Here is a 26,359-nt window from a genome sequence, read left to right on the forward strand (position 1 = left end):
AAACTAAATGAAGACAGGCTAAGAACAGCATATCAGAACATATCGGAAACTAAGCTTAAGACCCCCAAGTGAAAAACAAAATATAAATACAAGAGCAGAACGACTAACTACAGTGCTAAAAAAAAAGCAGTAGAGGAAGTAATTCCAGAATGAGAAAAGATCAACAAGAAATGGATAACTCAGGAAACCTTAATATTGGTACAAGAGAAAAGAGAACTGAAACTTAAAAGAGATAATTCAGAAGCAGCAGATGAGTTATACCATCAAAAATGCAATGAAGTACAGAAAGCAGCAAGATCTGATAAAGCCAAATGGTTGGAGGACCAGTGCAAAGATATTGAACAGTCCTGTGGAGAACACAAAACTAGAGAGGTCTACAAACTTATAAGAAATGTCAATAGGAAGTGGCAAACAAGATCAGTAGCAGTCAAAGATTAAAATGGTAAAGATTGATGGACAAGACAGAAATCATACACAGATGGACAAGATATTGTAGCAAACTATATAAAAAATCAACTTAATGATACTGCAACAGAAGTAATCAAAGAACTAAAAGCAATCTCTCCACCAGCAGAGATCTTCGAAAATGACATCTTGGAAGAGGAGGTGAATAAGGCTATTAACATCTCAAGAATAATAAGAGTCCTGGAAATGACAACATAATAGGCAAGATGGAGAGAATCAGTTGCAAAAGAAATACATAAGCTATGTAATGAAATATGGAGAATAGGGTATGCTCCTGAAGAAAGGAAAAAATCGGTCTTGGTTGTTCTTCATAAGAAAGGCAGTGCTTTAGAATGCACTAATTACAGAACTATTGCATTAATGAGTCATCTTGGCAAAGTGCTGATGAAAATACTAACAGAACGCCTGAAGGGGCATATGGAGGCACATCTTCTGGATGAGCAAGCCGGATTTCGACAAGATTGAAGTACAGTGCAACAAATACTCGCACTAAGAATAATAGCAGAGAAAGCTCAACGAAAGAACAAAAAGATATATTGCTGTTTTGTGGACTTCCAAAAAGCATTTGATAATATTGACCAAAATATAACATGGGCTGTCTTGGAATCCTATGGTGTGGACAATAAATGGATCTGCCTGCTGAAAGATATAAACAGCCAAGCACAAGCAAAAATCAGAATAGCAGGTGAGACTGGAGATTGGTTTGCCACTAGTCAAGGCACAAGGCAAGGGGACCCAATATTACCAATCATCTTCATCACACATCTGGGAAGAACACTAGATAAGATTAAAGAAGAAGGTGGAGGCATTTCAATAAATGGCATGAGAACAAACTACCTCTGCTCTGCAGATGACATCGTCCTGATTGAAGAAGATGCAGCAAGGCTGGAACAGACATTGCAAACACTATACACAGAAGGGAAAAGATATGGACTAAATGTCAACTTTGAAAAAACTAAAACAATGATATTCGGACAACAGGAGTTACTGAACAGAGTTACGATAGACAGATTTAAACTGGAAAATGTGGAACACTTCACATATCTTGGATGCCGCATGACGCATGACTTGGACCCCAAAAAAGAGATAAAAATTAGAATAGCCAGAGCAACAATATTTTAAAAGCCATGGACAAAATATGGAAGAGCCGAGCTATAAAGATGCAAACTAAACTGTGCAATGTAGAAACCTGTATCTTTAGCAGCATGCTCTATGGATGTGAGGCCTGGGTACTCCTGAGAGAATCTGAAAGGAGGATATTGGCATTTGAGAGGAAGTGCTATAGAAAGATCTTGAGAATAAGCTGGATACAGAAAGTGAACAATGAGGAAATCTATAAACGAATACAACCAAAAGAAAACCTGATCCAGAAAATAATCAAAAGGAAACTACGTCTATTTCGCCATATATGTAGAATGAATGATGAGAGAAAATTAAAAACCTTGCTGTTTGGAATGATTGAAGGAAAGAACAAAAGAGGAAGACCAAACAGAGAACGGGGCGATGACATCGTCAAATGGTGCGGAAACTCTATACACAAATTGAGTCATCTTGCACGAAACAGAATGCAATGGAAGAATCGTATCAAGATGGGAGCAGACACCTATGGGCATTGGACTCATGGTTGTTGATGATGATGATGAAGAAGGAAGAGCAGATGAAAATATAGAATTTTACAATCGATTATAAAATATTATTATTATTAATAACATCTGACCTCCATGGGAGGTACACACTGCTACACACAGTGTTCATCCAACTGTGATTTAAACTGATTCAATATGTCTACATTCACAACACACTCAAGCAATGCATTTTACTCACCAACCACTCTCCATGCAAAGAACCTACTCATCATTCCTCTGCTCACATCCTCCTTATACAGTTTCTAGCAATGGCCTTTTGTTCTAACTCCCCCCCCCCCATTCCAACCTGATAACAATCCCCTCAGTAGCTTATGTCTTAACCATATCCCCCACCCCACCCCTCTTCCTCCTATTCACAAGGCTCTGCAACTTATATTCTTTCAATCTGTCCTCATACTTCACATTCCAAAGACCACTGACCACCTTTGTGAATCCTATCTGGACCATTTCCAACATATCCTCATCACCATGAAAACCCAAAGACCAAATCTGTCCACAATAATCCATGAGTACTAATGAAGGCCTTCTATAATGACATCATAACCTCTCTATTTCTCCATGTCAGGGTCCTTCGCATCATTATCATTATCCTATGTGACATCTTCACACCTTGTGCAATGTGACTCAGAATTTCAGGTCCTTGTCCACCATCATTCCTAGATCTCTCATTTCCTCTACTTCCTTTAAAGTTTCCCCACCAAGTTTATAATTTGCATCCCATCATTGTTTACCAAATCTCAAAACATTACACATTGCAACATTGAACTGATAATCCACTTACTTGCCCATTCATGCAATCAATTCAAATTCTCTTGTAAGGCCATAACATCCCTTGACTCTGTATTCCTCTCCCCAGTTTTGCATCATCTGTAAACAGCTGCATATCACTAGTTAAACCCATCCCAATATTATTAACATACAAATTGAACAACAATGGCCCCCAAAATTATGGCCAATGTGTGTTTTTGTGCTGTGAATATATTTTAAAATCAACAATTTGGAATAAATATTGTTTTCAGAACCTAGCTAACTAGTTCCAAGATGCCCCATTCTGAAAAGTAAGTTAATCTTTTTTGTTTAACATGAACATATCATGTGATATTTATAATTTCAATGGCCAGTGATCGTATATTTGGTAAGCGTAATTCTAATAATGAATAGTTTTTTTTTTTTTTTCATAAGAATTATCATAGTGTACATACATTAGAGTATTACCATGGGATACATTAATGACTTTTCATGTCTAATTGTGTGTGGTTGAGTTAATTATTCAGAAAAGCCTAAACGCTGCTGCCACCAGACTCTACTGTACTCTAAGAATTCCCATAGTCTTTTAACAGGAAAGAAATACCCCACACTGTATTGGAAAATTAGTACTGCCATCTATAGACAACCAAAGACAAAACATGACGACAATGATGGATATGTGTCACCCTGGGAAAATTTCAAGATGTCTTATCTCAAAAACATTGGCCACAATTCCATAGACAAATGCCTATGGAATTGTTGCTAATGCCAAAACAACACGTGATGTTTTGGCATTTTCTGGGGAACATGTCTCTGTGAGACATGTTCCCCAGAAATTTCCAAACACATAATGTCACGATTTCTTATCTCTAAACATAACCCACAATGCTTTATGCGAACCCAACACACCACGTGATGTCCCTGCCAGAAGAGGGGCCCAGCGAAATTCCAAACATTCCAAAATTTATCTTATCACTCTCCATCACCCATAATGCCATACGCAAACCATTTACTTATCTACAACTCATAACAATACACATCCAAGACACTGACGTCGCTTCCCCCATTCAGCCTACCCCTATTTTGTTCATAGTATCCCACCAATCACGACACGAATCCTTATCCACTAATAATATCTTCCTTTTGCATTCAAAACAATAACGTCACTTATTAACAACTAACAGTTATGTCACTTAATATAAAAAATACGTCATTTATCTACATCTAATAATAACAAACATTCACATCACGATTCCTTATCTTATCTTGATCTGGTTAAAAGTGTCCCACCAATCACGACACGAATCCTTATCAACTAATATATCTCCCTTTTCCATTCAAAACAATAACATGACTTATTTACAACTAACAAATGATGTCACTTATTTACATCTGAAAACAACACACACCCATGACACGATTCCTTATCTTATCTAGATCTGGTCAGAGTGCCCCACCAATCACAACATGAATCCTTATCTCTACCATCACCCATAATTCCATATGTAAACCAAATCACATGAATCGAAACCATTGACAGTTATACCCCCAGGGAAATTCCAAACATTCCAAACTCATGACTTCGCACACACACAATGACGTCATCAACTCAACAAACAATCACATCATGATTCCTTATCTTATCTTGATCTGGTTCATAGCACCTACCCTACTACTCATATACATCATAGTAAATAATATTTAAAATATATATATAGTGGTTTATCCTGATGGATATAGTTTGTTATATTTATTTGATTTTATGGAATTGCTTTTCACAATTCTATATTTCTACAAATCATCATGGTTTACATGCAAGTTCTTTTCTGTTTTCCATTTGACAAATTTTTTAAAATCATTTTATATTTAAGACTGAATTATTATTACATTTTTAACACATTTTGTTTTTTCAATACTTATTTTATAATTACATAAAGATAGTTATATAGCAATAATTATTTTCTTAGTTACATTCACTTTTGTACATTTATTCCATTTGCTTTACTATTATTAATAACATAAGTTGTTAAATCATTTTAGCATACTGTTGTGTAATTGCACATTAGGAGTTCCTGAAGTTACCTTACAGAAATCGTATTTGTAAATGATTTGATGATTCTTTTTAGAGATAGTCTCTCCCCCCCCCCCTAGATGATTGAGTTGGTTAATTTGATGTGAAGGAAACTCCTGAGGACTCCATTTCTATAAAATAAAAAAAAATAAATAAATCAGCTAATGCCTTTTATTCCCTTATAGGGAGTAGGCAAGGCCATTATACTTTATCTAGCTTTTGGAGACTGAGTGGGCAATTCAATATCCACTGGTAGCCAATCAGAGATAGCTGGCCCATGTCTGTCACTAATTATAGCAGCCACAGATGAAGAGGCTGGCAAACAAGTGCTGCCATCTCTTGGTACTTAACCCTAACAAGATGGTGTAACAATCCCCACATTACCCCAACCAACAAGCAGCATCATCTCCAATGGAGCAAAGAGCATGTAGGATGCAAACTGGAAGCATGGAAAGCTGTGCTATAGAGCGACAATTCACGATCCATCCTCTACTAAGCAGATGGATGGTTGAGTGTGTGGCAGATTCCCCATAACATCTCTTACCAGAGAGTAACTCCAACTATGAAATTCGGATGTCACGGTGTGGTATGGTAGTGTTTTTCCTTAGTTTGGCCTCCGAGTTGTGTGTGTTGTGAGGTAATAACATTCTGGACAATGCAATGTTACATACTTTGTTGTGTTTCTACAGAAATAATCATGGTCTTTTTCAGCAAGATAATGCACCATGTCAAAAGGCTGCTGCAACCGTATGGTTTGAAGACATGAACGTTACTACCCTTAACGGGATTCCACAGAGCTCTGATCTCAACCCTATTGAACACCTCTGAGATGAACTGGAGCGTCAGATGAAGTCAAGGAACATCATCCCCACAACAGTCCAGGACATCTTTACATGCATACAGGAAATATTGTCCAATATCACTGTATGCTTGTGGAACGTATGTCCAATAGGACTGCTGCAGTCATCAAAGCATAAGAACGTCCTATATCTTATTAAAGTGAGTGCAATGGCCGTGGGTTCCTTCACACTATCAGAAACTGTACATTCCTCACACTGGTGTCCGTTGACTTCTTTCCAAGCTGTGTATGTATGTATGTATGTATATGTATATATATATATATATATATATATAATACTCCTGGGTTTCGACAGTGGTGTTAGCTTTTGCCAGCCTTGTTAGCTGAGTGGTTAACATATTTGATTTGAAGCAATTTGAAGATTGAGTGGTGGAGACAGAGAGCTGTAGAATAAGTGCCCTCCCTTGATTGGTCTTTGGACTCCTTGGAGGTGTCATAATAAGAATAATAATGTATTATTGGTTTAATTATATAGTCTTAGTGGAAGTGGAAGGGGTGTTGGCATCCTCTGCAGTAAGTTCTACAAGAACTGACCTAGGTTTGATTCTAGTCACCGGCTGGAGGAAATTTTTCTAAGCTTTCCTTTGACTGGCTCTAGAGTTAATCAATCGCTTGCATGTGCAAGCCTGTTTTTCCTGCCAAAACCCTGGATTTTTTTTTGTCCCATAAAGACTAGAAAATCGACTGTAGTCCACACATATTAAAAATAATTTATTAAGTTTTAGGATCTCCAGATGGGAGGGGCACTTGTTATCTGTCTCTTAACAGGATGATGCTTAAAATTAATGATAGATTGGACCATCGATCTCTGATTAGCCAACAATATAGATTATACTGTCCCCTCCATCTCATAAGAAAGAGCTATCATGGCTCTGCCTTCTCCATATAAGGTAAAAAGTGTTAGCCGATGTTTTTTATTGTAATTTTTCATTCCATTTGGTTTTGTTAATTTACTTATTTATTGCTTCTTCAATGCAGATATTGAACAGTATTGGAGAAAGAATATGCCCTTGTCTTACAAGGGCGTATTCTTTCTTTAAGTATACTTTAAATATTCTTTAAGTATACTCGCTGGTTTTTATTTCTTCTATTTCTGCTAGTATAGATTAACTGTACACATTCCATCTCTCCAAATTACATGTATTTTTTAAGTATTTCAGACATTTGGTTCCAGTCAATAATATCAAAGGCTATTTGTGGGCCAGGAAAGTCTGACAGAGTATATTTATTCCTTTTCAAATATTATTTTTATAATTGTTCTAAGAGCAACAAAAATCTTTGGAAAAGAATTTGGCAAGGCAGCTAATGACTGCAAAAGGATTTGCAGTCATTAGCTACCTTGATGATTCCATTCTTATAATGGTTCTGTCTTCCTTCTGTGGTTATCTTTCTGCTCTTTACAATTTGTGTAGTGTCAGAAAGAGTTATGGAATATACTATTTTATACGGAATAACTGCTATTTTGAATAATAATTGGCAGTGTTTCATAAATTTTAGGGTTTCATTATTTTTTTTTGAGAACGAAGTGTGTCTGAGTGATTCTTGGTAAATTCTATCAGAATTATTAATCTAAGTTGCCATTTTAAATATCATCCAATGCCAGTTAGGAGGTCAACTACGAGGGCGTCGACTGGTGCTACTGGGCAAAAGTCAAGTAGCATTGGCGACATAGACTTTTCAAAACTGATTCGATGTCCTGAGTGCGATATGTATGCATGGCAGAATGAAAGAGATGTCTTTGTGGGGAGGGAGAGAATGAGCGAAAGACGAGAGAAAATATGGATTTGTCGTAAGTGCGATATGATTGTACCGCGATACACAGAATGCGAAACTGATTCAAAAGATAGACAGTGTACATGAAACGAAATGAAAGATAGAGAGAGACTGACAGAGTGCAGGAATGTGGAAGTGAAAGTTACGAGAAACCGAAATGAAACGAAAGCAAGAGAAACTGAGGGAGTAAATGAATACAAAGATGTGGAGGTGAAAGTTGGTGATAAGGGTGTGAAAGAAAGTATGAATGAGGAAAAGGAATTAAAGCGTGACCGAATGAGAGGTAGCAACAGAGAGAGTGAAGTTGTCGGAATGCAAGATTTAATAAAACAGATATTGAAATGAAAAATGAAATGAAGAATATGTTGAGTGACATCAGGCATCTAGTGGAAATTAATGAAAGTATTAAAGAAATCAGATTGAAAGAACAAAAAGTAAAAGAAGTGACAAATGATTCCAGGACAGCAGTATATCTAGACTCCATAATTAGAGGGCTAATTACTGATAGAGTCCATAAGGTCTTCTATCCGGATGGGAGAATCAGTACGATAATTAAGGTGTTGTACATGAGGAAGAAACGAGCGAGAGAGTTAGTGGTGATTGTAGGGACGAATGATCTAACTGGACATAAGAAGGGTGTGAATTCAAATATCAGGAGACTATTGAGAAGAGTGAAAGATAACAGCGTAGTAGGAAAGGTCGGCAGCATGTTACCCAGGTATGATGATGATGAATTGCGACAGAGAGCAAATTCATGAATGGTGTGTTGGCGGAGCTATGTGAGAAGAAGGGAGTGGAGTTTGTGGATGTATGGCGTGAGTTTGAGGGAAGAATGAAATTATACAGGCATGATGGATTGCATTTAAATGGCTTTGGAGTGAGTGTGCTGGAGAATGTATAGTGTGTGGAAGTACAGTTTGCGATGCGTGCCAGAGATTGGAAGGAAGAGATGGAGAGAAAATCAGGAGAGTGGTAGTCTCCTGATTTTCTTGTCAGCTGTCAATCACACTGATGTGTGATTGACAGCTGACAAGAACAGCGTTCAGTATATGAGTAACGAAAAGTAAAAAAAGACGGTGTTCGGAGAGAAAATTAGAACACAAGCCAGCAGATATTTAGATCCGGGGGAAATTGAGTTTTTTTTTTATGTGACAGTCGGAGGAAAATTAAAATAGTTTATTTAAGTTAAGAGATATTACATCCCATATTGTTTCTTAGCCGAATAAGAAACTCAAAGAGTTTCTTGCCGAATATAGAACCTATATAAAGTTCCTATTGAGGCCTTTGGCTCTTCATATAATTAGAAAATTAATAGTATATTCTGAAAAAGGAATCGTGGAACTATGAAGTTTAAAGTGGAATAAGTATTGATAAATAAAAGGGAAATATTGCTATAGGCGTTTTAAAAGGAATATTGGAGGAAACGCTAATTGGAAGATTTATAGTAGATTCCGAAAAGGGAATCGTAGAACTGTGAATTTTTTTAAAGTGGAAGAGTTAAGTCTGTCAATAAGCATTAGTACATTCTAATGGAATGTACGAGAAAACTCTGATTAGGAAGTTTCATCTGTATTAAGGACGCCGAATCTAACTGTTATTTCTACTAAAAAGAAGGCAGAATTAAGTCAGGAAGAAGTGCTACATAAGTGATGAGAAAGGATCGTATGAAAATGAAGAATAAAGTCATATATCTTCGGAAAAGGGCCTTGACACAGAGAGAGAGAGAAACTGGCTATGAACATTTTGTCATTGTGCAAACAAAGTGTTTAGTCTAGTCTTAAGTGTAAGTTTATTTTTAAAAGGCCTTGGATCCAATTAAATTTGTAGTTATGTAATATTTGTTTGAAGTGTATATATATTATTTTTGTTATATTAAATGTGTTCGTTTTGTATTTTGGTCTTGAGTCAGTGATTATTTGGATTCTGAAAGAAATAGTAAAAAAAAATATGATACTTTATAAGGGACAACATGGTTTTGTGAAGGGTGGGTCTTGCCTAAGTAATTTGCTTACTTTCTATAATAAAGTAACAGTGGAGTTGGATAAAGGAAATCCTTACTCAGTGATACAGCTTGACTTTCCAAAGGCTTTTGACAGGATTCTACATGGAACTCTGTTACATAAACTAGAGCAAATGGGTTTAGATCCAAAGATGGTGATTTGGATTAAAGGATGGCTGGTAGACAGATATCAAAAAGTTTACGGAGGAGCTGAGTCCAGGAAAAGGCAAGTGACTAGCGGTGTACCCCAGGGCTCAGTTCCTGGTCCTCTGTTGTTTAATTTGTACATCAATGATATTGGAAATACCTTGAATGGAAATATTCACTTGTTTGCTGATGATGCAAAATTGGGAAGAGCGATAATCAATTCAAATGATGTGGATATTTTACAGGATGACTTAAATAGGCTGACGGTATGGACTGAGGTAAATGGCTGTCAGTTCAACGTGGCTAAGTGTAAGGTGATGCACTTCGGGAGGATGACATCGCATGCTGTTTACTATATTAACAGAACTGAACTGCAGGAAGTTGATGAGACAAGAGACTTGGGAGTTATTATGGACAGAGAACTTAAGTTTAAAGGGCATATTGCAAAGATTGCCAAAACAACACATCAAATTACCTGGTTGTTGAGGAACACTTAAGTTCTCTGTCCATAATAACTCCCAAGTCTCTTGTAAGAACACTAACAAGCAGGGATAGGGAAGTTATTGTTCCACTCTATAAGGCATTAATAAGGTCGCATTTGGACTATTGTGCACAGATCTGGTTGCCAGGATTTCTTGGTGATGCGGAAGTGGTGGAGAGGATTCAGAGGTGGGTTACAAAGATTGTTGCAGGTCTGTGGGATGTTCCCTATGAGGATAGATTGATGATCTGTGGGCTCCAAAAACTAGCTGATAGACGTAGGAGAGGAGATATGATAGAGGTATTTAAATTGTTAAAGGGATTTTACAGGATTCATACTGATGATATTCTTAAGACCAGTGCAGGATGTGAGAGAACGAGGGGCCACCCCTGGAGATTGTGTAAGAGTGTGGTTAACAAGGGTGTTAGGACTAGATTTTTTACTTGGAGGGTTGTGAATGGGTGGAATGCTTTGCCTGAGGTGGTTGTAAATGCTTCAACTGTGAATGAATTTAAGGAGAGGTATGACAAGTATTGTGTAAATAATGGTTAGTGTGTCAATGTCGGGTCTCCCGCGATGAGTCTTTTGACTCCATGGAGACACCGTTAAAATAATAATAATAAAAGGAGGGCATTGCACCAATCGGCGTGAACCCTTGTGCATATATGGGTACACACGGAATTAAAAAAAAATAATCGTTAGAAAAAGAGATTAAATAAATTAAATAAAAATCCTATATTTAAACAATGGCGCAGCCGGTAGGATTAATAATATGATAATCTCCTCTATTAACAAATTAAACCTAAAATCCATTTACCTTTTTTTGTACTGTGCAAGCCATGAGAAAGCTAGTCAATTACTAGCGAAACCGGTAGGCAACATTATACGAATTAAATATCTATAGTCAGTTTATAAATGTCTTATATTTTTTAACATTTTCCAACCAAAAATATGTATAAGTTAAAGATGAAATTGGTTCATTGATTGAATTTATTCGCCCCCAGATCATTGGAATAAGTGAAATTGGTTCAAATGAAGATGATATCAAAATGGGAATAGAAATGGAAGGGTACAGTATTTTTCGTGAGGATAGAAAGGGCAGGAAGGGAGGGGGAGTGCTGCTGATGATAGCAGGGGAATTAAGTCCACATAAGGTAGACATGAAAGAGGGAAATAGTGGCAATGGTTATGAGGCAGTGTGGTGTAACGTGGAGGTTGAGAGGAAGACATATTTAGTTGGATGTTGCTATAGGCCTGGGAATGTGGAAGGTTGTGATGAAGAAATGTATAAACAACTTGGATTAGTTAACAAATGAAGGGTAATTATTATGGGTGATTTTAATTATGGCGGTATAGATTGGAATGAAGAGATAGCATTTAGGAATAAGGAAAGTGAATTTCTCAAGTTCTTGAGAGATAATTATCTCAGGCAACACGTAAAGGAAGGCACAGGAGAATCAATAGTTATAGATCTGATCATTTCATCAAAAGATGTAATTATTAGAGGGGGTTTTACATTTTCTTCCAGTTGGTGAAAGTGATCATGTAGTAATCACCTGTGTTGTGGCTAGTCATGTGCAGGCGTTTGCAAGGAAAAGATAATATATGGAATTATAAGGCTGGTGATTATGACAAGCTTATGAGACAACTTGGAGCTGTCTCCTAAGTTTGTCATAAACATCAATGTGCAACTTTATTCCGAAGGCCAAAAGATTCAATAAGGTAGGCGTAAAATGGATGAATGTGGAGCTTAAATTATAATCTGGAAAAAGAAGGTACTTTGGAAGAAGTTAAAGATGCATAATGGTAATCAGTCACATGAAGAATATAAAGAACAAGTCATGAAGTGACCCAGTTAGTAAGGAAAACAAAAGTAGAGTATGAGCAGAAATCGGCAAATCAAACTTAGAAAAACCCTAGAGAGTTTTTTAGATGTGTGGCAAGTAGAAGGAAGAATGATCATGGAAAGATGAAGTTAAGGAATGAAGGTCGTAGAATGGTAACTGCTACAGAAGACATTGTTATGGTATTCAGTGATCAATTTATAAGTGTCTTTCATCCTGATCAGGGTGAAATCAGGAGAAACGTAAGTGTAGAGGACATAGGAGAGAGGATAGCTTAACTGTGAGTGAGCAGGAGGTATTTTAGGAAATAAATAACCTTGATGTTAAAAAGCGATAAGATTTGATGAGATATCACCACACATCTTAAGGAATCTTCCAGCTTTGCAATAGCACAGGTCCCAAGAGAGTGGAAGGAGGGTGAAATTGTTCCACTGCATAAAGGCAGTGATAAGGTTGTAGCTTGAATTTATAGGCCAGTCTGTATATCTGGAGTTGTGCTGAAGGTCCTGGAGAGATTGGTGAAAAAAGGATACAGAAATTGGTTGATAACAGCAGTATTCTCTGTGGTTATCAGCATTTGTTTCTTAAGGGGAGATTATGTTTCACTAACTTACTTATGTAAAGAAGGTGACAAATACCTTGGATAGAGGAGATGCATTTAGAGTGGAGTACTTGGATTTTGCAAAGGCTTTTGATAGACTGCCACACAACAAGCTGTTAAATAAATTGAAATAGATGGGATTGGATAACAGACTTATGTGTTTGATCAGTGACTAGCTGTAAGATAGGTATCAGAAAGTTGTATATGGAGGTGCAGTATCCCAAAAGAGAAATGTCACCAGTCATGTGCCACAGGAGTTAGTTTTGGGGCCATTGTTGTTCAATTTGTATGTTAATGATATTGGATCAGGTTTGACTAGTGATATCCAGCTGTTTGCGGATGATACAAAACTGGGAAGAGCAATGCACAGTCAGGCTGATGTTAATGCCTTACAAGAGGACTTGAATAGATTACATGAATGAGTAGGTAAGTAGAACTGTCAGTTCCACTTACTCTAGAAGCCTGTGTCTAGACGCCATTTCGGCATCCAAGTCCATATTTTCCTACCTTTATACCATTACTGTGATCACTTGTAGGTATGTATGGTGACATTATTATTATATTGCTTGGGTTTGCTTCTGGTTTTATCATTATCATTCATTTAGCATATTTTGCTCATTTCAGTACTCTTCTTACCCATTCATTGTTAGGACTATTGAGACTCAATTTTATTTATCACATCACCACAATAAATGAATCTACGTATAATCACCACTCCAAAAGTCTCCTGCTCCACACTCTCACATCTCAGTAATTCCTAGTATGGCTTATTTTAATAATCCATTTCTCTGTTTAGATTTCCTAACTTTTTTGTAAAAGAGTCCTCGCATTTCATGTTCATTAATATTATTGCCCGAAATAGTATGTTCTTTGGTCGATTTTATTGTAAAAGAAGTAACTTACAACGCTAATACAGTGCACTCCAGAATTAATAATAAATATAAAGAAATAAAAACAATAATTTGATAAAGGTTTCACTGATCAGGCCAGTGAAACTTTATCAGATGCACTAATAAAAGGCGAATATACGAACGTTTGGCAGCGCCTATGTCTTTTGAGTATTGCATGCCAATACTCAATATATTGTATTCTAGCGAGCTCTCAGGTCAACTTACGAAACTTTCATATATTCTACAAACATTCGGCTTTGAAATAATGTTGGATCTAGTATCCACTTGTATATGTAATAATTTATTGTAACTGCAGTGTTGCAAATATGCCATTATAATTACATATGAATAAATTTTATTTATAAATACATAATTTTTTATAAATACATATATGTAAAAAACTAACATTTAGTATTTAATGTGAAATGCCTTACAGTATATAACATAATGCATATGCATGTATGAAGTCTCTGTGTATACCCTTGTGGAAAAATAGCATGGGATGTGGAACTATACCAGAGACATTTGGCAGATAAAATTCACATGAGGTTTGCGACATATGAGGTTCATAATGTGAATAAATGCGTCATACAACTCTTCGACGAAACAGAAGACAGAAGTCTATACCTAGTCAGTATATTCCTGAAAACATTGATAACCAAAGATATAACTGCAGTAGAAGAAGCACATAATAAATCATAATACAAATAAACAGTTGTCATTAATATATAGGCTGAACACACGTACCGTTTTCAACGGGACAGTATCGTTTTTTTTTTTTTCTTATTTTCCGGCCGTCCCGTCGTTTTAATAAAAATGTCAATTTTGTCCCGTTTTTAATAGAAACTATAAATATACTTTAATATTGGTCAATCATAAATTATTATTCATAACCTATAATCGTTTGTGGATCAGTGGACCCTCTTAAAATCTATAATTGTGAGGCAGATGGATACATGGAATAAAGAAAACATTCCTGTACAGATTTTTTTCTGAAATGAGCGAAAAACGTCTAGACGTTCAAGACGTTTGTAATATTGCAGAGTTTCTTCTTTGATTTCCAGGAAGTACAGCACCTGTTGAGAGAACATTTTCTGTTATGAACAGTATGTGGTCATAGGAGAAATCTAGATTAAGTGTCGAGACAATGAGGGCTATGTTAGTTGTAAGGCAAAATTGTGTCATGGAGTGTGAGAAGTTTTATAAGCTGCTGAAAAACCAAAATTTGATGCATAAGATCACTTCATCAGAGAAATATTCAGGGTACGATCGTGGTGAAATACAGTCCCCCTCTACGTCAACCTAAATTTTTGTATGGGTTCTGACACTTAAGAATAATGGTAATCTCAATATGTTTATGTAATAAAACTTTTTTATCGACTTACTTTTTCATGAATACAGAATATTACTAACAAAATCCCCGTCCCGTTTTTGCATTCCCAGAGTACCGTTTTTGTCTCAAGGAAATATGGTCAGCCTAATAATATATGTTATATAGTCATTAATATGTAATGTAATTCATGACTATGAGAAGTAATTTCACAAAACTAAATAGTTGTAAGAAATAGTGATAATCTTCAGGCTAAAAGCATCAGTATATATTGTAAATATTATTTAATCTATTGTGATGTATATATTTATTCTTTGTTTAATAAAATAGTCCCTGTAGAAAAATCCCGAGTAAAAATAAAAATCAGATAACGCCTTTTATTCCCTTATAGCTAGTATGCAAGTCACTTTTAGCTCTATTTAACATTTAGAGACTGAGTGGGCAGTTCAATTTCCACTGGTACCCAATCAGAAATAGCTAGCCCAAGGCTAGCACTAATTTAATCGGCGTGCACTAAAGAGATTGGTAACAAGAGCCTCCATCTCGTGGTCCCTAACCACAACACAATATTTTTAATGTTAGAAATAGTAGGTCCTGCAGTCAATTTTGTTGAGTTTACAGGACAAAAAACCTGCATTTCCAGAAGAAAAACCCAGCGTGTCAGAGATCGACGCACTCGGAAATAGGTCGAAAAAGAGGGTTAGAAAATATTTCTCTAGTCAGGGAGTAGATTTGAACTCAAGTCTTCATTCGTGCGGTCAAGCACAGTAGAGTGCAAATGTTACTTACACTGACCTATACAGGCTATCGTAGCAAGAACAACAACAACAATATTATATTTGCATTCATAGTGCAATGTAACAAAGAAAGACCTCCCTTCTTCTTCTTCTTCTGCAGCTTTTCCCACTTAAGTAGGGTCGCTGTTTTTGGTGAGTCTCCTCCACAACCTCCTGTCTTGGGCTGTAGCCACATCCAAGTTCTTCATCCTTAAGTCCTCCACCATCTCCCTCCATCCTTCTTTGGTCATCCACACTTCCTCTTCTCCTGCACATCCATCTGCATGACCTTTCTTCCCACATACTCTTCCTCCCTTCGCATCACATGACCAAACCATCTCAACTCCTTTGCTCCTAAGTTTGTAACTTTCACTGTTCGCCTTACATAGTCATTTCTCAGGTGATCCTTTCTGGTCACACCGCACATCCACCTAAGCATTTTCATCTCTGCTACCTCCATCCTGCTGATGTTATTTTTCCTCAGGGCCACAGCTTCCATAGCATATGTCATAGCAGGTCTCACTACTGTCCTGTAGATTTTGCCTTTAAGATTGATCGGTACCCTCTTATCGCATAGCACTCCAGCGATCTCTCTCCAGTTCCTCCATCCTGATTGTATCCTGCATCCCACTTCCTTCTCAGCCTCGCCATCCTCTTTCATTGTTGAACCTAAGTATCTAAAGTCACTGACCTTCCTGATGACATTTCCTTCCAGTTCTAGATCTCTCTCCTGGCTGCCATCCACTTTGCAACACATATACTCTTACCTCTTACCTCTACACATATAGTCTTACCTCTGCTCAGTGTCATACCTCTCTCTTCCAGTACTTTCCTCTAACTTTCCAGTTTAGCTGCCACTTCTTCTCTCGATTCTGCACACAGCACGATGTCATCTGCATACAACATAGTCCAAGGCGCTTTTTCTCTCATCTCCTCCATCACCACCTCCATCACAATATTAAACAGGAACGGACTTAATGCTAACCCTTGATGCAAGCCAACTGTCACTGGAAAACGTTCTCTCTCCCAGGCAGGTTCGAACACTTGTATTCACATTTCTGTACATCTCGTGCACCAACCTGACATATTTCTCCGGTACCTTCTTCTCCCTCAAACATCGCGAGACTTCTTGCCTTGGCACTCTATCATAAGCTTTCTCCAGATCAATAAAATCCAAGTGTAGCTCCCGCTGCTTCTCTCGAAACTTTCCATCATCTGTCGTAACCCAAAGACAGCATCTGTCATCGATCGACCACGCATGAAGCCAAATTGCTCCTTTGCAATTTCCACCTCCTTCCTCAGTCTTCCATCAAGAACCCTCTCTAGGATCTTGATTGTGTGGGACATCAACTTTATTCCTCTGTAATTCTTAGTCTTGGGCATTCCCTCTACTCTTGTAGATGGGGAAAAGAGTACTTTCCCTCCATTCCTCAGGTATATTTCCCTATTGACAAACTTTTATTAACAGGTCCTACAGCAGGTCAATTCCCTCTTCCCCTAGTGCCTTCCATGCCTCCACTGGGATCCTGTCAGGGCCTACTGATTTTCCATTCTTCATCCTCTTTACAGCTTCCTTCACTTCCACTTTACTAATTTTCTGCACCATCCCCTCATTAGGCTCCCCATCTGCTCTGTGAGTCCTTGCATTTTCTTCATTCAAATGCCCTTCAAAGTATATTCTCCATCTCTTTCTTATATCCACATCCTTCCTTAATACCCTTCCTCCAGAGTCTTTGATCTACCTCACACGTACGATGTCCTTTGATGCCTTATTTCTACATTTTGCCAATCGATAAATCTTTCTCTGTCCTTCCTTTGTTTCTAATTGATCATAAAGGTCTTGATACGCCATGGCCTTCACCTGTGCAACAACTCTTTTGGCTTCTCGCCTTTTCTCTCTGTACTCCTCTCTGTCCTCTTCCACTCTTGACTCGTCCCACTTCTGCTTTGCCTTCCTCTTAGCTGTCACTGCATCTTTTACATTATCATTCCAACACCAACCCTCCTTCTGCTCTCTAATATTTCCGGGAGTTTCACCAAGCACCTCACCTGCACAACTTAGAATTACTTTGGAATTATGTCTCCATCCGTCTTGTACACTTTCTAGTCCATCCGAAATCCTCTCTAACACTTTCTCCCTAAAACGGTTCCTCACACCATCTTCTTTTAAGCGAAAGCACTTAATTTTCTTCCTCTCATGCTTCCAAAGGTTCCTATCTTCGACATTATTTTAAAGTCTGCGCACAGCAGCCGGTGTTGTTGCGCCACCTGATCTGTTGGGATTACCTTACAATTTGTTACTGCCTTAAGATGTCTTTTTCTAGTCAAAATGTAGTCAATCTATGAACTATTTTTGCCACATCTGAATGTTATCAAATGCTCTTCCCTCGTGCAGAAAAAGGAGTTCACAATTGCAGATCAAACGGTACTGCAAAGTCCAAAATCCTCTCTCCTTGGTTCATCATATCCACTCCATGGCCATCATGCACGGATAAATGGCAACGGTTGACGTCAGGAAGGGCATCCGGTCATAAAACGTCACTGCCAGCTCTAGCTATGGTCCCAAAGAAAGACCATTCTACATTAATTTCTTCTTTGCACTTCGACTGCTTCCGTTAGTCAATCTTTTTCACAGTCAACTAGGTTTATGCAGAAGCGTGAACTTTCACGACCTTAGAACTCACACTGTTACAGACAATATACAAGTGGGATTTAGGCCTACGAAATGGTGGCAGTTGTTTGCTGTTCTACATGGGTGTTGTTATATGTGGTATTGTGCAGACGTCTGTTAATTCTCTGATGCTAGATTAGTAGAAGAGACCATTATTTGATGCTTATCGAATTTTTAGGAACAGTTTTAGTCTTTTCATCAACTTTCATAGAGCATGTATTCTTTTCTCTATCATTCTCCCCCCCCCCGCAGTAGACCACGAAAGTAGGTTTTATCCAGACACTAAGCAGTTTACCCATAACTGAACTTTTTTTGAGTCGATCATGCAAGCTCATACGATTTCACATGAGAGTCTCTATAAGGGTTAGAATTATGAGCTGTCTTCCATACTGTTATCACGCGTATGTTATTTATAGATGGGTAATAGAAATATATGCAACTGTGATCCACAATTAAGATGAAAGCTGGAGACTGGATAGCTACCAATTCTCAAAATTTAGGACTAAAGGAGTTTGCTTTCTCCTTTTGGAAAATGAAAAGGCGATAGAGGTTTTGTTGTTGTTGTTGTGATGGTGGTAGTTGTAATAATAATAATTATTATTATTCTTGTTGTTGTTATTTATTTATTTTTATTTTTATTTTTATTTTATTATAGAGCCTACGTAGCTCAGTGGATGTGGCGTTTGCACACCACGGCGCTTGGCGGCACGAAGGAAGACTTGATTTCGAGTCAAGTCGGCGACTAGAGGAAATTTTTCTAAGTCTTTTTTTGACCGGTTCCCGAGTTAGTCGATCTCTGGCACGGGCAAGGGGTTTTTTCCTCCCGGAACCTCGGGTATTTCGTCCCGTAAACTCAAGAAAATCGACCGTAGAACCCACATTATTTCAGACATTAAATATATTGTGTTAGGGTTAGGGACCACGAGATGGTGGCACATTTGAGCCGTCTCTCTTCACTGTGTACCGCTTAATTAGTGTTCAATCTCCACTGGTACCCTATCCCTTATAGGGTACCAGTGGAGATTGAACTGCCCACTTAGTCTCCAAAAGTTAGATAGGGCTAAATGGCCTCACCTACTCCCCGTATAATCAGCGTTAGCTGATTTTTTTTTATTTTTATTATTAGCTCAGTGCAAGTGGCGTTTGCACTGCTCAGCTCCAGACCACCTGAAGAAAGAACATCGTGAAGTCGATTCTAGTCGCCGAATAGAATAACTTTTTCTAAGCCTTTTTTCGACTGGTTAAAGAGTTAGTCGATCGCTGGCAAAGGGTACTTTTCTCCTGGAAATTCGGGTTTTTCGTCCCATAAACTCAAGAAATCGATCGATGAAGCCACACTATTTTAGACATTAAAATATGTGTTAGGATTAGGTAACACGAGATGGCAGCACTTGTTAGCTGCCTTTTCACTGTATGCCACTTAAATTAGTGACTGCCTTGGACCCGCTATCTCTGATTGGCTACCATTGGAGATTGAAGTACCCACTCAGCATACAAAAATTAGACAGGACTAATACTGTGTCGCCTACTACTCCCTATACAGGAATCAATGGCATTAGCTGATTTCTTCTGCTTCTTCTTCTTCTTCTTATTATTATTATTAATGTCTAAAGCTGTAATAGTTTTAGCATCCCAAGTGCATTTGTATCTTTCAGTTTCCTTTAGCTAAATCCATCTTTACCTCCTTGCTTAACCTGTAAACTTAAATATCCTAAATATTAAATATCTTAGATATATTAAGTACTATGTATCATACATTAAGTACTACATATCGTAAATAAAAAAAGCTTTAGTGTTATTTTTAGCTAAATTATAGGCCTGTGTAGCTCAGTAGAGGTGATGCTTGCATCCTTTGCTCTTGGTCGCTCAAAGGTAGGCTTAAGTTAAAATCTAGTTGCCGATTGCAGGAACTTTTTCTAAGCCTTTCTTCGACCGGTTCCCGAGTTAGTCGATCTCTGGCACGGCAAGCTGGTTTTTCCTCCTGGGAACTCGGGTTTTTCATCCCTTAAACGCAAGAAAATCTACCTTAGTACGCACACTATATTTCAGACAGTAACATATCTTGTTAGGGTTAGGTACCAAGAGATGGCAGCACTTGTTTGCCAGCCTCTTCATCTGTGGCAGGAGCCTGTGTAGCTCAGTGGATGTGGAGTTTGCCAACCACGGCGCTTGGCCGCACGAAGGAAGACTTGGTTTCGAGTCTAGTCGGCGACTAGAGGAAATTTTTCTAAGCCTTTTTTCTACCGGTTCCCGAGTTAGTTAGTCGATCTCTGGCATGGGCAAGCAGGTTTTTCCTCCCGAAAACTCGGGTTTTTCGTCCTGTAAACTCAAGAAAATCGACCGTAGAACCCACATTATTTGAGACATTAAATATATTGTGTTAGGGTTAGGGACCACGAGATGGCGGCATATTTGAGTCGTCTCTCTTCACTGAGTACCACTTAATTAGTGATAGCCTTGGGCCATCTATCTCTGATTGGTACCAGTGGAGATTAAGCTGCCCACTCAGTCTCCAAAAGTTAGATAGAGCTAAATGGCCTCGCCTACTCCCCGTATACGGGAATAAAAAGGCGTTATCTGATTTTTTTTTTCATCTGTGGCTGCTATAATTAGGGATAGACATGAGCCAGCTATAACTAATTGGCTACCGTTGGAGATTGAACTGCCCACTCCTTCTCCAAAAGCTAGAGAGGGTATGAAGGCCTCGCCTACTCCCTATAAGGAAATAAAACGCGTTAGCTGATTTATATATATATATATAATAAAATGTTTTTCATAAAATACAGTAACAAATTTAAAATTATAGATAGGTACATAATTTTAAATTCAGATATGCATTGAGTATTTCTCATATTTTATTTTATAGTTAGGCCCAAAAATAATAATAAGAAGAAATACACAGCACCACTATCACTCGATCTGTAACTTTATAAAACTTTTGAGATCTTGAAATCATAAATACAATTAAGAATGCCGTTATTCTTTGATTTGTGCAATGGATTTGTGAATTACCTAATTCCAAAGTTTTTGGTTGCGTAACAGAGAAAACAATTCGCTGTGCACAACGATAAGTGAAAATAGTACTTTGAATTCTCTTCAGTAGTAAAATTGTTAATGCAATGTTTACGTTTTGTTACTATAGCAACAATCCATCCGGCGAGGTTTGACTTGACCTGCCGGTTGGATACGCTATCTAAATTGCTTTTCTCAGTTAAAACCAATAGTTAGCATCAGTTTGGTCAGCAGTGTATTTAGAAAACTACCTTCGGTAAGTGATATGTATATTAACTGGGTAAGGGAATGGAATGGAATGGAGAACATTACAAATCTCATACTGTTTGAGGTGCGCATAACAATAATTGCAGCTCATATTTGGTTTTTTTTATTATGACACCCCCCCGCAGGAAACACAATTATAAAAAGAGTCATTTCGATAATAAAGTACTATATTGGATGCGCGTATTTACATGTACTATTTCACTGCATGAACGCGGTAAAAGTGTGTCTATGACCGCAGAATCAACTGCGAGTGTATTATGTTTCTAATTTGCATATGTTCTGCTGCCAATTTCGCTAAACATTAAGTTGGTAAATAATTATAAAGTTTCCTCATTTGTTAGCTAAAAAAAGTGATAAAAATACTGATTAATTACAAAAAATAATTAAAAAGTGAACCTAGGATATCAGTTTTACAGTAGCAAAAATTATCACCTCCATATCATACCTTCAGCTGAAGCTCTTATAAAGATTGCTTGCATCCTACAGGGAAGTCACACCAATGTTTGTTTAGCCAAAAAGCAAATTTTCACATCCTTGAAGTACTGTGAGTGTTCTTATGGAGACAGTATAAAGTGAGATACAATAATCAGTTAGGTGACGATTTTAAAGCAATGAGCATGCATGAAACGTCATACATTTGCCACTCTGGTGAGAAAGATCCAAGGGAAATTCTGTTGATATTGTAGTTAGTGTGAGAATGATTATGGTAGAATGATATTCGTTATTGGAAACGGCAGTCAACTACTGTGGAGGATACTGATAAGGAATTGCATTCAAAACTTGAGTAAGGATGGAACAATGATTGTAGGGACTATAAATCAGTGAGCAGGGTATATACAGACTCTTAAGTAAACTCAATTAAAAAAAAAAAAGCAGTATATAAACATAGTAAATAGTTTTTTTTTATAGTACTCTGTTTTTAGTAAAATTTTAGTAAAAGTTTATAGTTGAAAGTTTAATTATTATTAGAGTTTAATTATACATAAATTCTGTTATAAGGGCATTTTTGTGTAGTCCATAAATGCATTATACAAAGTTCCAAATGAACCATTGTTTATGCATATTGTTAACTGACAAAGCACTCTTGCAGCTATCTCTTGCAACTTATTCACTCTAAACAAAAAATCCTTGCAATCTTATCAACCACACTCTTACACAAACCACAGGGGTAACCTTTTGTTCTTTCCATATTTGCAACATATTGAAAAATTTTGTTCTATCAGTCTTATAAAATTCTTTCGGTAATAATTTATGTTATTGATCTGTTCCCTCTTCCATTCTTTCAAACTGCCTTTCTTAAATAGTCATTTTCACAAAGTGTTCTCCAACAGCTACAATCATCAGCTCTTCAAGATATATAAGAGGGTGAGTAGTGGTTTCTTTGCATGGAGGGTAGTTGAACCATGGAATGCATTGCCTGATAGAGTGGTGAGAGCGGTCAATGAGTTTAAGGAATGGTATGATAGACTTTGTGTTTCCTATGTTACAGATACCAAGCAATTTTAAACCTGGTTTTACTCCATAAGGGTAAATATTAAGATTAGTGATCAGAGCTCGCTCCACCTTTACCACGAGTTGCCTTGGTCTTGCACTACCTGTAGGATCAGCTAGTCTTGCATAAATTGCAGGCGCAAACTTGACATTTTTGTCTGTTTGCTTACTTGGGAAAAATGGAGTAAAACCAGGTTTAAAATTGCTTGGTATCTGTAACATAACTATACCCAAGTTAAAAATACTTTCTACATTTGTGTTTCCTAGAAGGGACCTTCCCCGATGAGCCTTGATAGACTTTGTGTTTCATAGGAAGGACCTCCCACGATGAGTCTTTTGACTCCATGGAGGCCTGAACATGGAGGCCTGAATAATAATACTATCAATAGTCCTCTGTCCTTTAAATCTTGCTTACATATAGCACACCAATGTGTGAGTGTAGTGAGTTTTTCATATGAGTTTTTCCCCTGTATGCTTAAACATTCAGATCATGCTGTCATGTCTACATGTCGTGTCTCAGCTTCATTTGTCATTATATTTCTAATACATCTGTTGCAAACAAAAAAATAATAAATAAATAAATAAAGTTCTAAAGCATTGCTGCTAATATATTAAACAAAAATGGATACACTACTGATCCTTTATGATACCACCAATTTTTACATTCATTCCTGATGTCTTAACTAGTGTGTCTGTCTCATTGTAAATTAGTATCCCATTGATCCTGCAAATATACTTTTAAATATTATCTGAGTTATGTTGGTCAGAATTATCAACATAACCCTGATAGAAATACTATAGTATTATATGATTGTTATTTTTATTTTTCAGTATCATTTAGATTGCAATGGCTAAAAAGAAGAAAGGAGGGAAAGGAGGAAAAGGAGGGAAGAAAAAGAAGGAGCCAACAGAAGATGATAATAGAATTTCTGAGCTTGAAAGGGAAACATTCAAAATAACAGTTGATGACCTTGAAGGTAAACTTGCAAGGTATGTTCTTAACTTGTTTTCCTGCAACATTTTGTAGCAAATCATTAGCTTTAATGATTTGCTACAAAATGTTCTAGCAAATCTACAAAATATATATACTACAAATATTATATATATATATATATATATATATATATATATATATATATATATATATATATATATATATATATATATATCATCATCATCATCATCATCAAATTCCTGCCATGTACCCTCAAGGGGTGTACAGGATATGACAGTACTACATGAAAAAATTACATCATTACTAACTTCCTATCTACAATTTTCCTCCAAATCAGTCTGTTACTTGTCAAGACTCCAACATTATCAGATCTTATATTTCTATCGTCTAAGGCACTTTGTACCGTATCAATCCACCTATATCTTGGTCTTCCTCTGGGTCGTTTTCCTGCCAACCTGGCAGAGAACACTTGTTTTGCTAATCTTTCCTCTCCCATTCTATTTAAGTGACCATACCATCTGAGATTAGCTCTGCTAACGCATTCCTGGATGCTGACAATGTCAAGTTCTTTCCTAATATCCTCATTTTTAATATGATATTGCCATTGATGCCATCTGTTCACGCCTCTAATCTTTCTCAGGACTCTCATATCTGCGGTCTCTAGTCTTTGGTCAAGTGTTTTACTTCTGACCCAGCTCTCAGATCCATAAGTTAAAATTGGTTTGAACACAGTCTTGTATACAGCTAATTTAGTGTTCCGACTAATTTCTTTCTTATTCCATATGAATTTATTCAATTGACTTCCCACGATACCAGCTTTGCTGATTCTGTTGTCTATTTCTATATTTAGTTTACCATCTTCAGTAAAAATTGTGCCTAAGTAGCTGAAATGTTTTACTTGTTCCACAGGTTCTCCATTCACAACACAGTTGACATTTTCAATGATTCTGCCTATTTTCATTGTCTTTGTCTTTTTATTGCTGACCTTCATACCATATCTATTACAACAGCTATTCAAGTTAGTCAGAGAATCTTGCAGACTTGTAGCGGATTTATTTACAAGTATAACATCATCCGCATAAAGCAAAGAGCTGACATTAACATCTCCAATTTTGATATCATGTTTAATACCACTTTCCTTCATAATGTGATCCATATAGATAATGAATAACAGAGGGGATAATGTACATCCTTGTCTCACACCAGATTTAACATTAAACCATCTTCCTGTACTTCCTTCAATTCTAACTGCTGACTCCCAACTCAAATAAAGACTAAGTATTGCTTGATATAATGCCCCATTGACACCATATAACTGCAGCGTATTGAATAGCTTCTCTCTTGGCACCTTGTCATATGCCTTTTCCAAATCGACAAAACTTAAATACAGATCTTTGTTATATTCCCATGCTTTCTCGACTATTTGTCGTAAAGTGAAGATCTGATCCTGACAGCCTCTATTTGGCCTGAATCCAGCTTGTTCTTCACCAAGCTTTTCTTCCACAATTCTTCTCAACCGTTTCTCAAGTATACTTGCATAGATCTTGCCAGGAACACTCAGTAGGGAAATACCTCTGTAATTCTCACATTCAGTTTTATTTCCCTTTTTATATATGGGTACTATGAGAGCTCTACTCCAATCATCGGGAATTCGTCCCTCTGTCCAGGCTTTCTGAACTATGCAGTGCAGCCACTGTAAGACTCTTATACCACCATACTTCAACATTTCTGGTCGAATATCATCTACTCCTGCTGCCTTTCCACATTTCAAGCCTTTGATGGCTTTTTCTACTTCAAGTATGGATATGTATTCCTGACTGCATGCCTGGTCAGTGTTTTTTATCACTGTGCTGTATTCACTGCTTGTTTCATTTAGCAGTTTTTCAAAGTAATTACTCCATACTTCAAGGATATCTTTTTCTCCTGTTTTCATTTCACCTTTATCATCTCTAATTCCTTTTACAGCACTCTTTCCTCCATTCCTAAGCTTCTTCAACAACCTCCAGAATATTTTGCCACCTTCTTGATATTTATTTTCTATATTCTTGCCAAAGTCCTCCCATGACTTTTGTTTAGCTAGTTTTACACACTGTTTAGCTTTCTTACATTTGTCTCTGTATTCTGTAAGAGTAAAAGCTGACTTATTTGCCAGGAACTTTTGATATGCTTTCTTCTTTTATATTATAGTTATATATATTATAGTTATATATATATAGTTATATAGTTATATATATATATATAACTACAAAATATATATATCATGAAATTTCATTTGCAATTCAGAACTCATAATTAAGTACAAGTGAGAGATAGTGAGAACAGACCTAGCTATTA

At 37.0% G+C, this 26,359-nt stretch overlaps 1 protein-coding gene across 1 annotated transcript in view; it reads left to right on the forward strand.

The window, feature by feature from the left end:
* The window catches only part of LOC150098320 (cilia- and flagella-associated protein 157-like), a 210,169-nt gene that overhangs the window by 13,486 nt on the left and 170,324 nt on the right, over window positions 1-26,359 (forward strand). Inside the window, exon 4 of the mRNA XM_090405148.1 lies at window positions 23,912-24,060. Within this exon, the coding sequence (XP_090261274.1) occupies window positions 23,912-24,060 (149 nt within the window). The remainder of the gene's footprint in view (window positions 1-23,911; window positions 24,061-26,359) is intronic.

This window comes from Typopeltis vanoorti, chromosome 15, assembly GCF_054136105.1.
Source record: "Typopeltis vanoorti isolate ZY-2024b chromosome 15, IOZ_Tvanoo_1.0, whole genome shotgun sequence".
NCBI classification, from domain to species: Eukaryota; Metazoa; Arthropoda; class Arachnida; order Uropygi; family Thelyphonidae; genus Typopeltis; species Typopeltis vanoorti.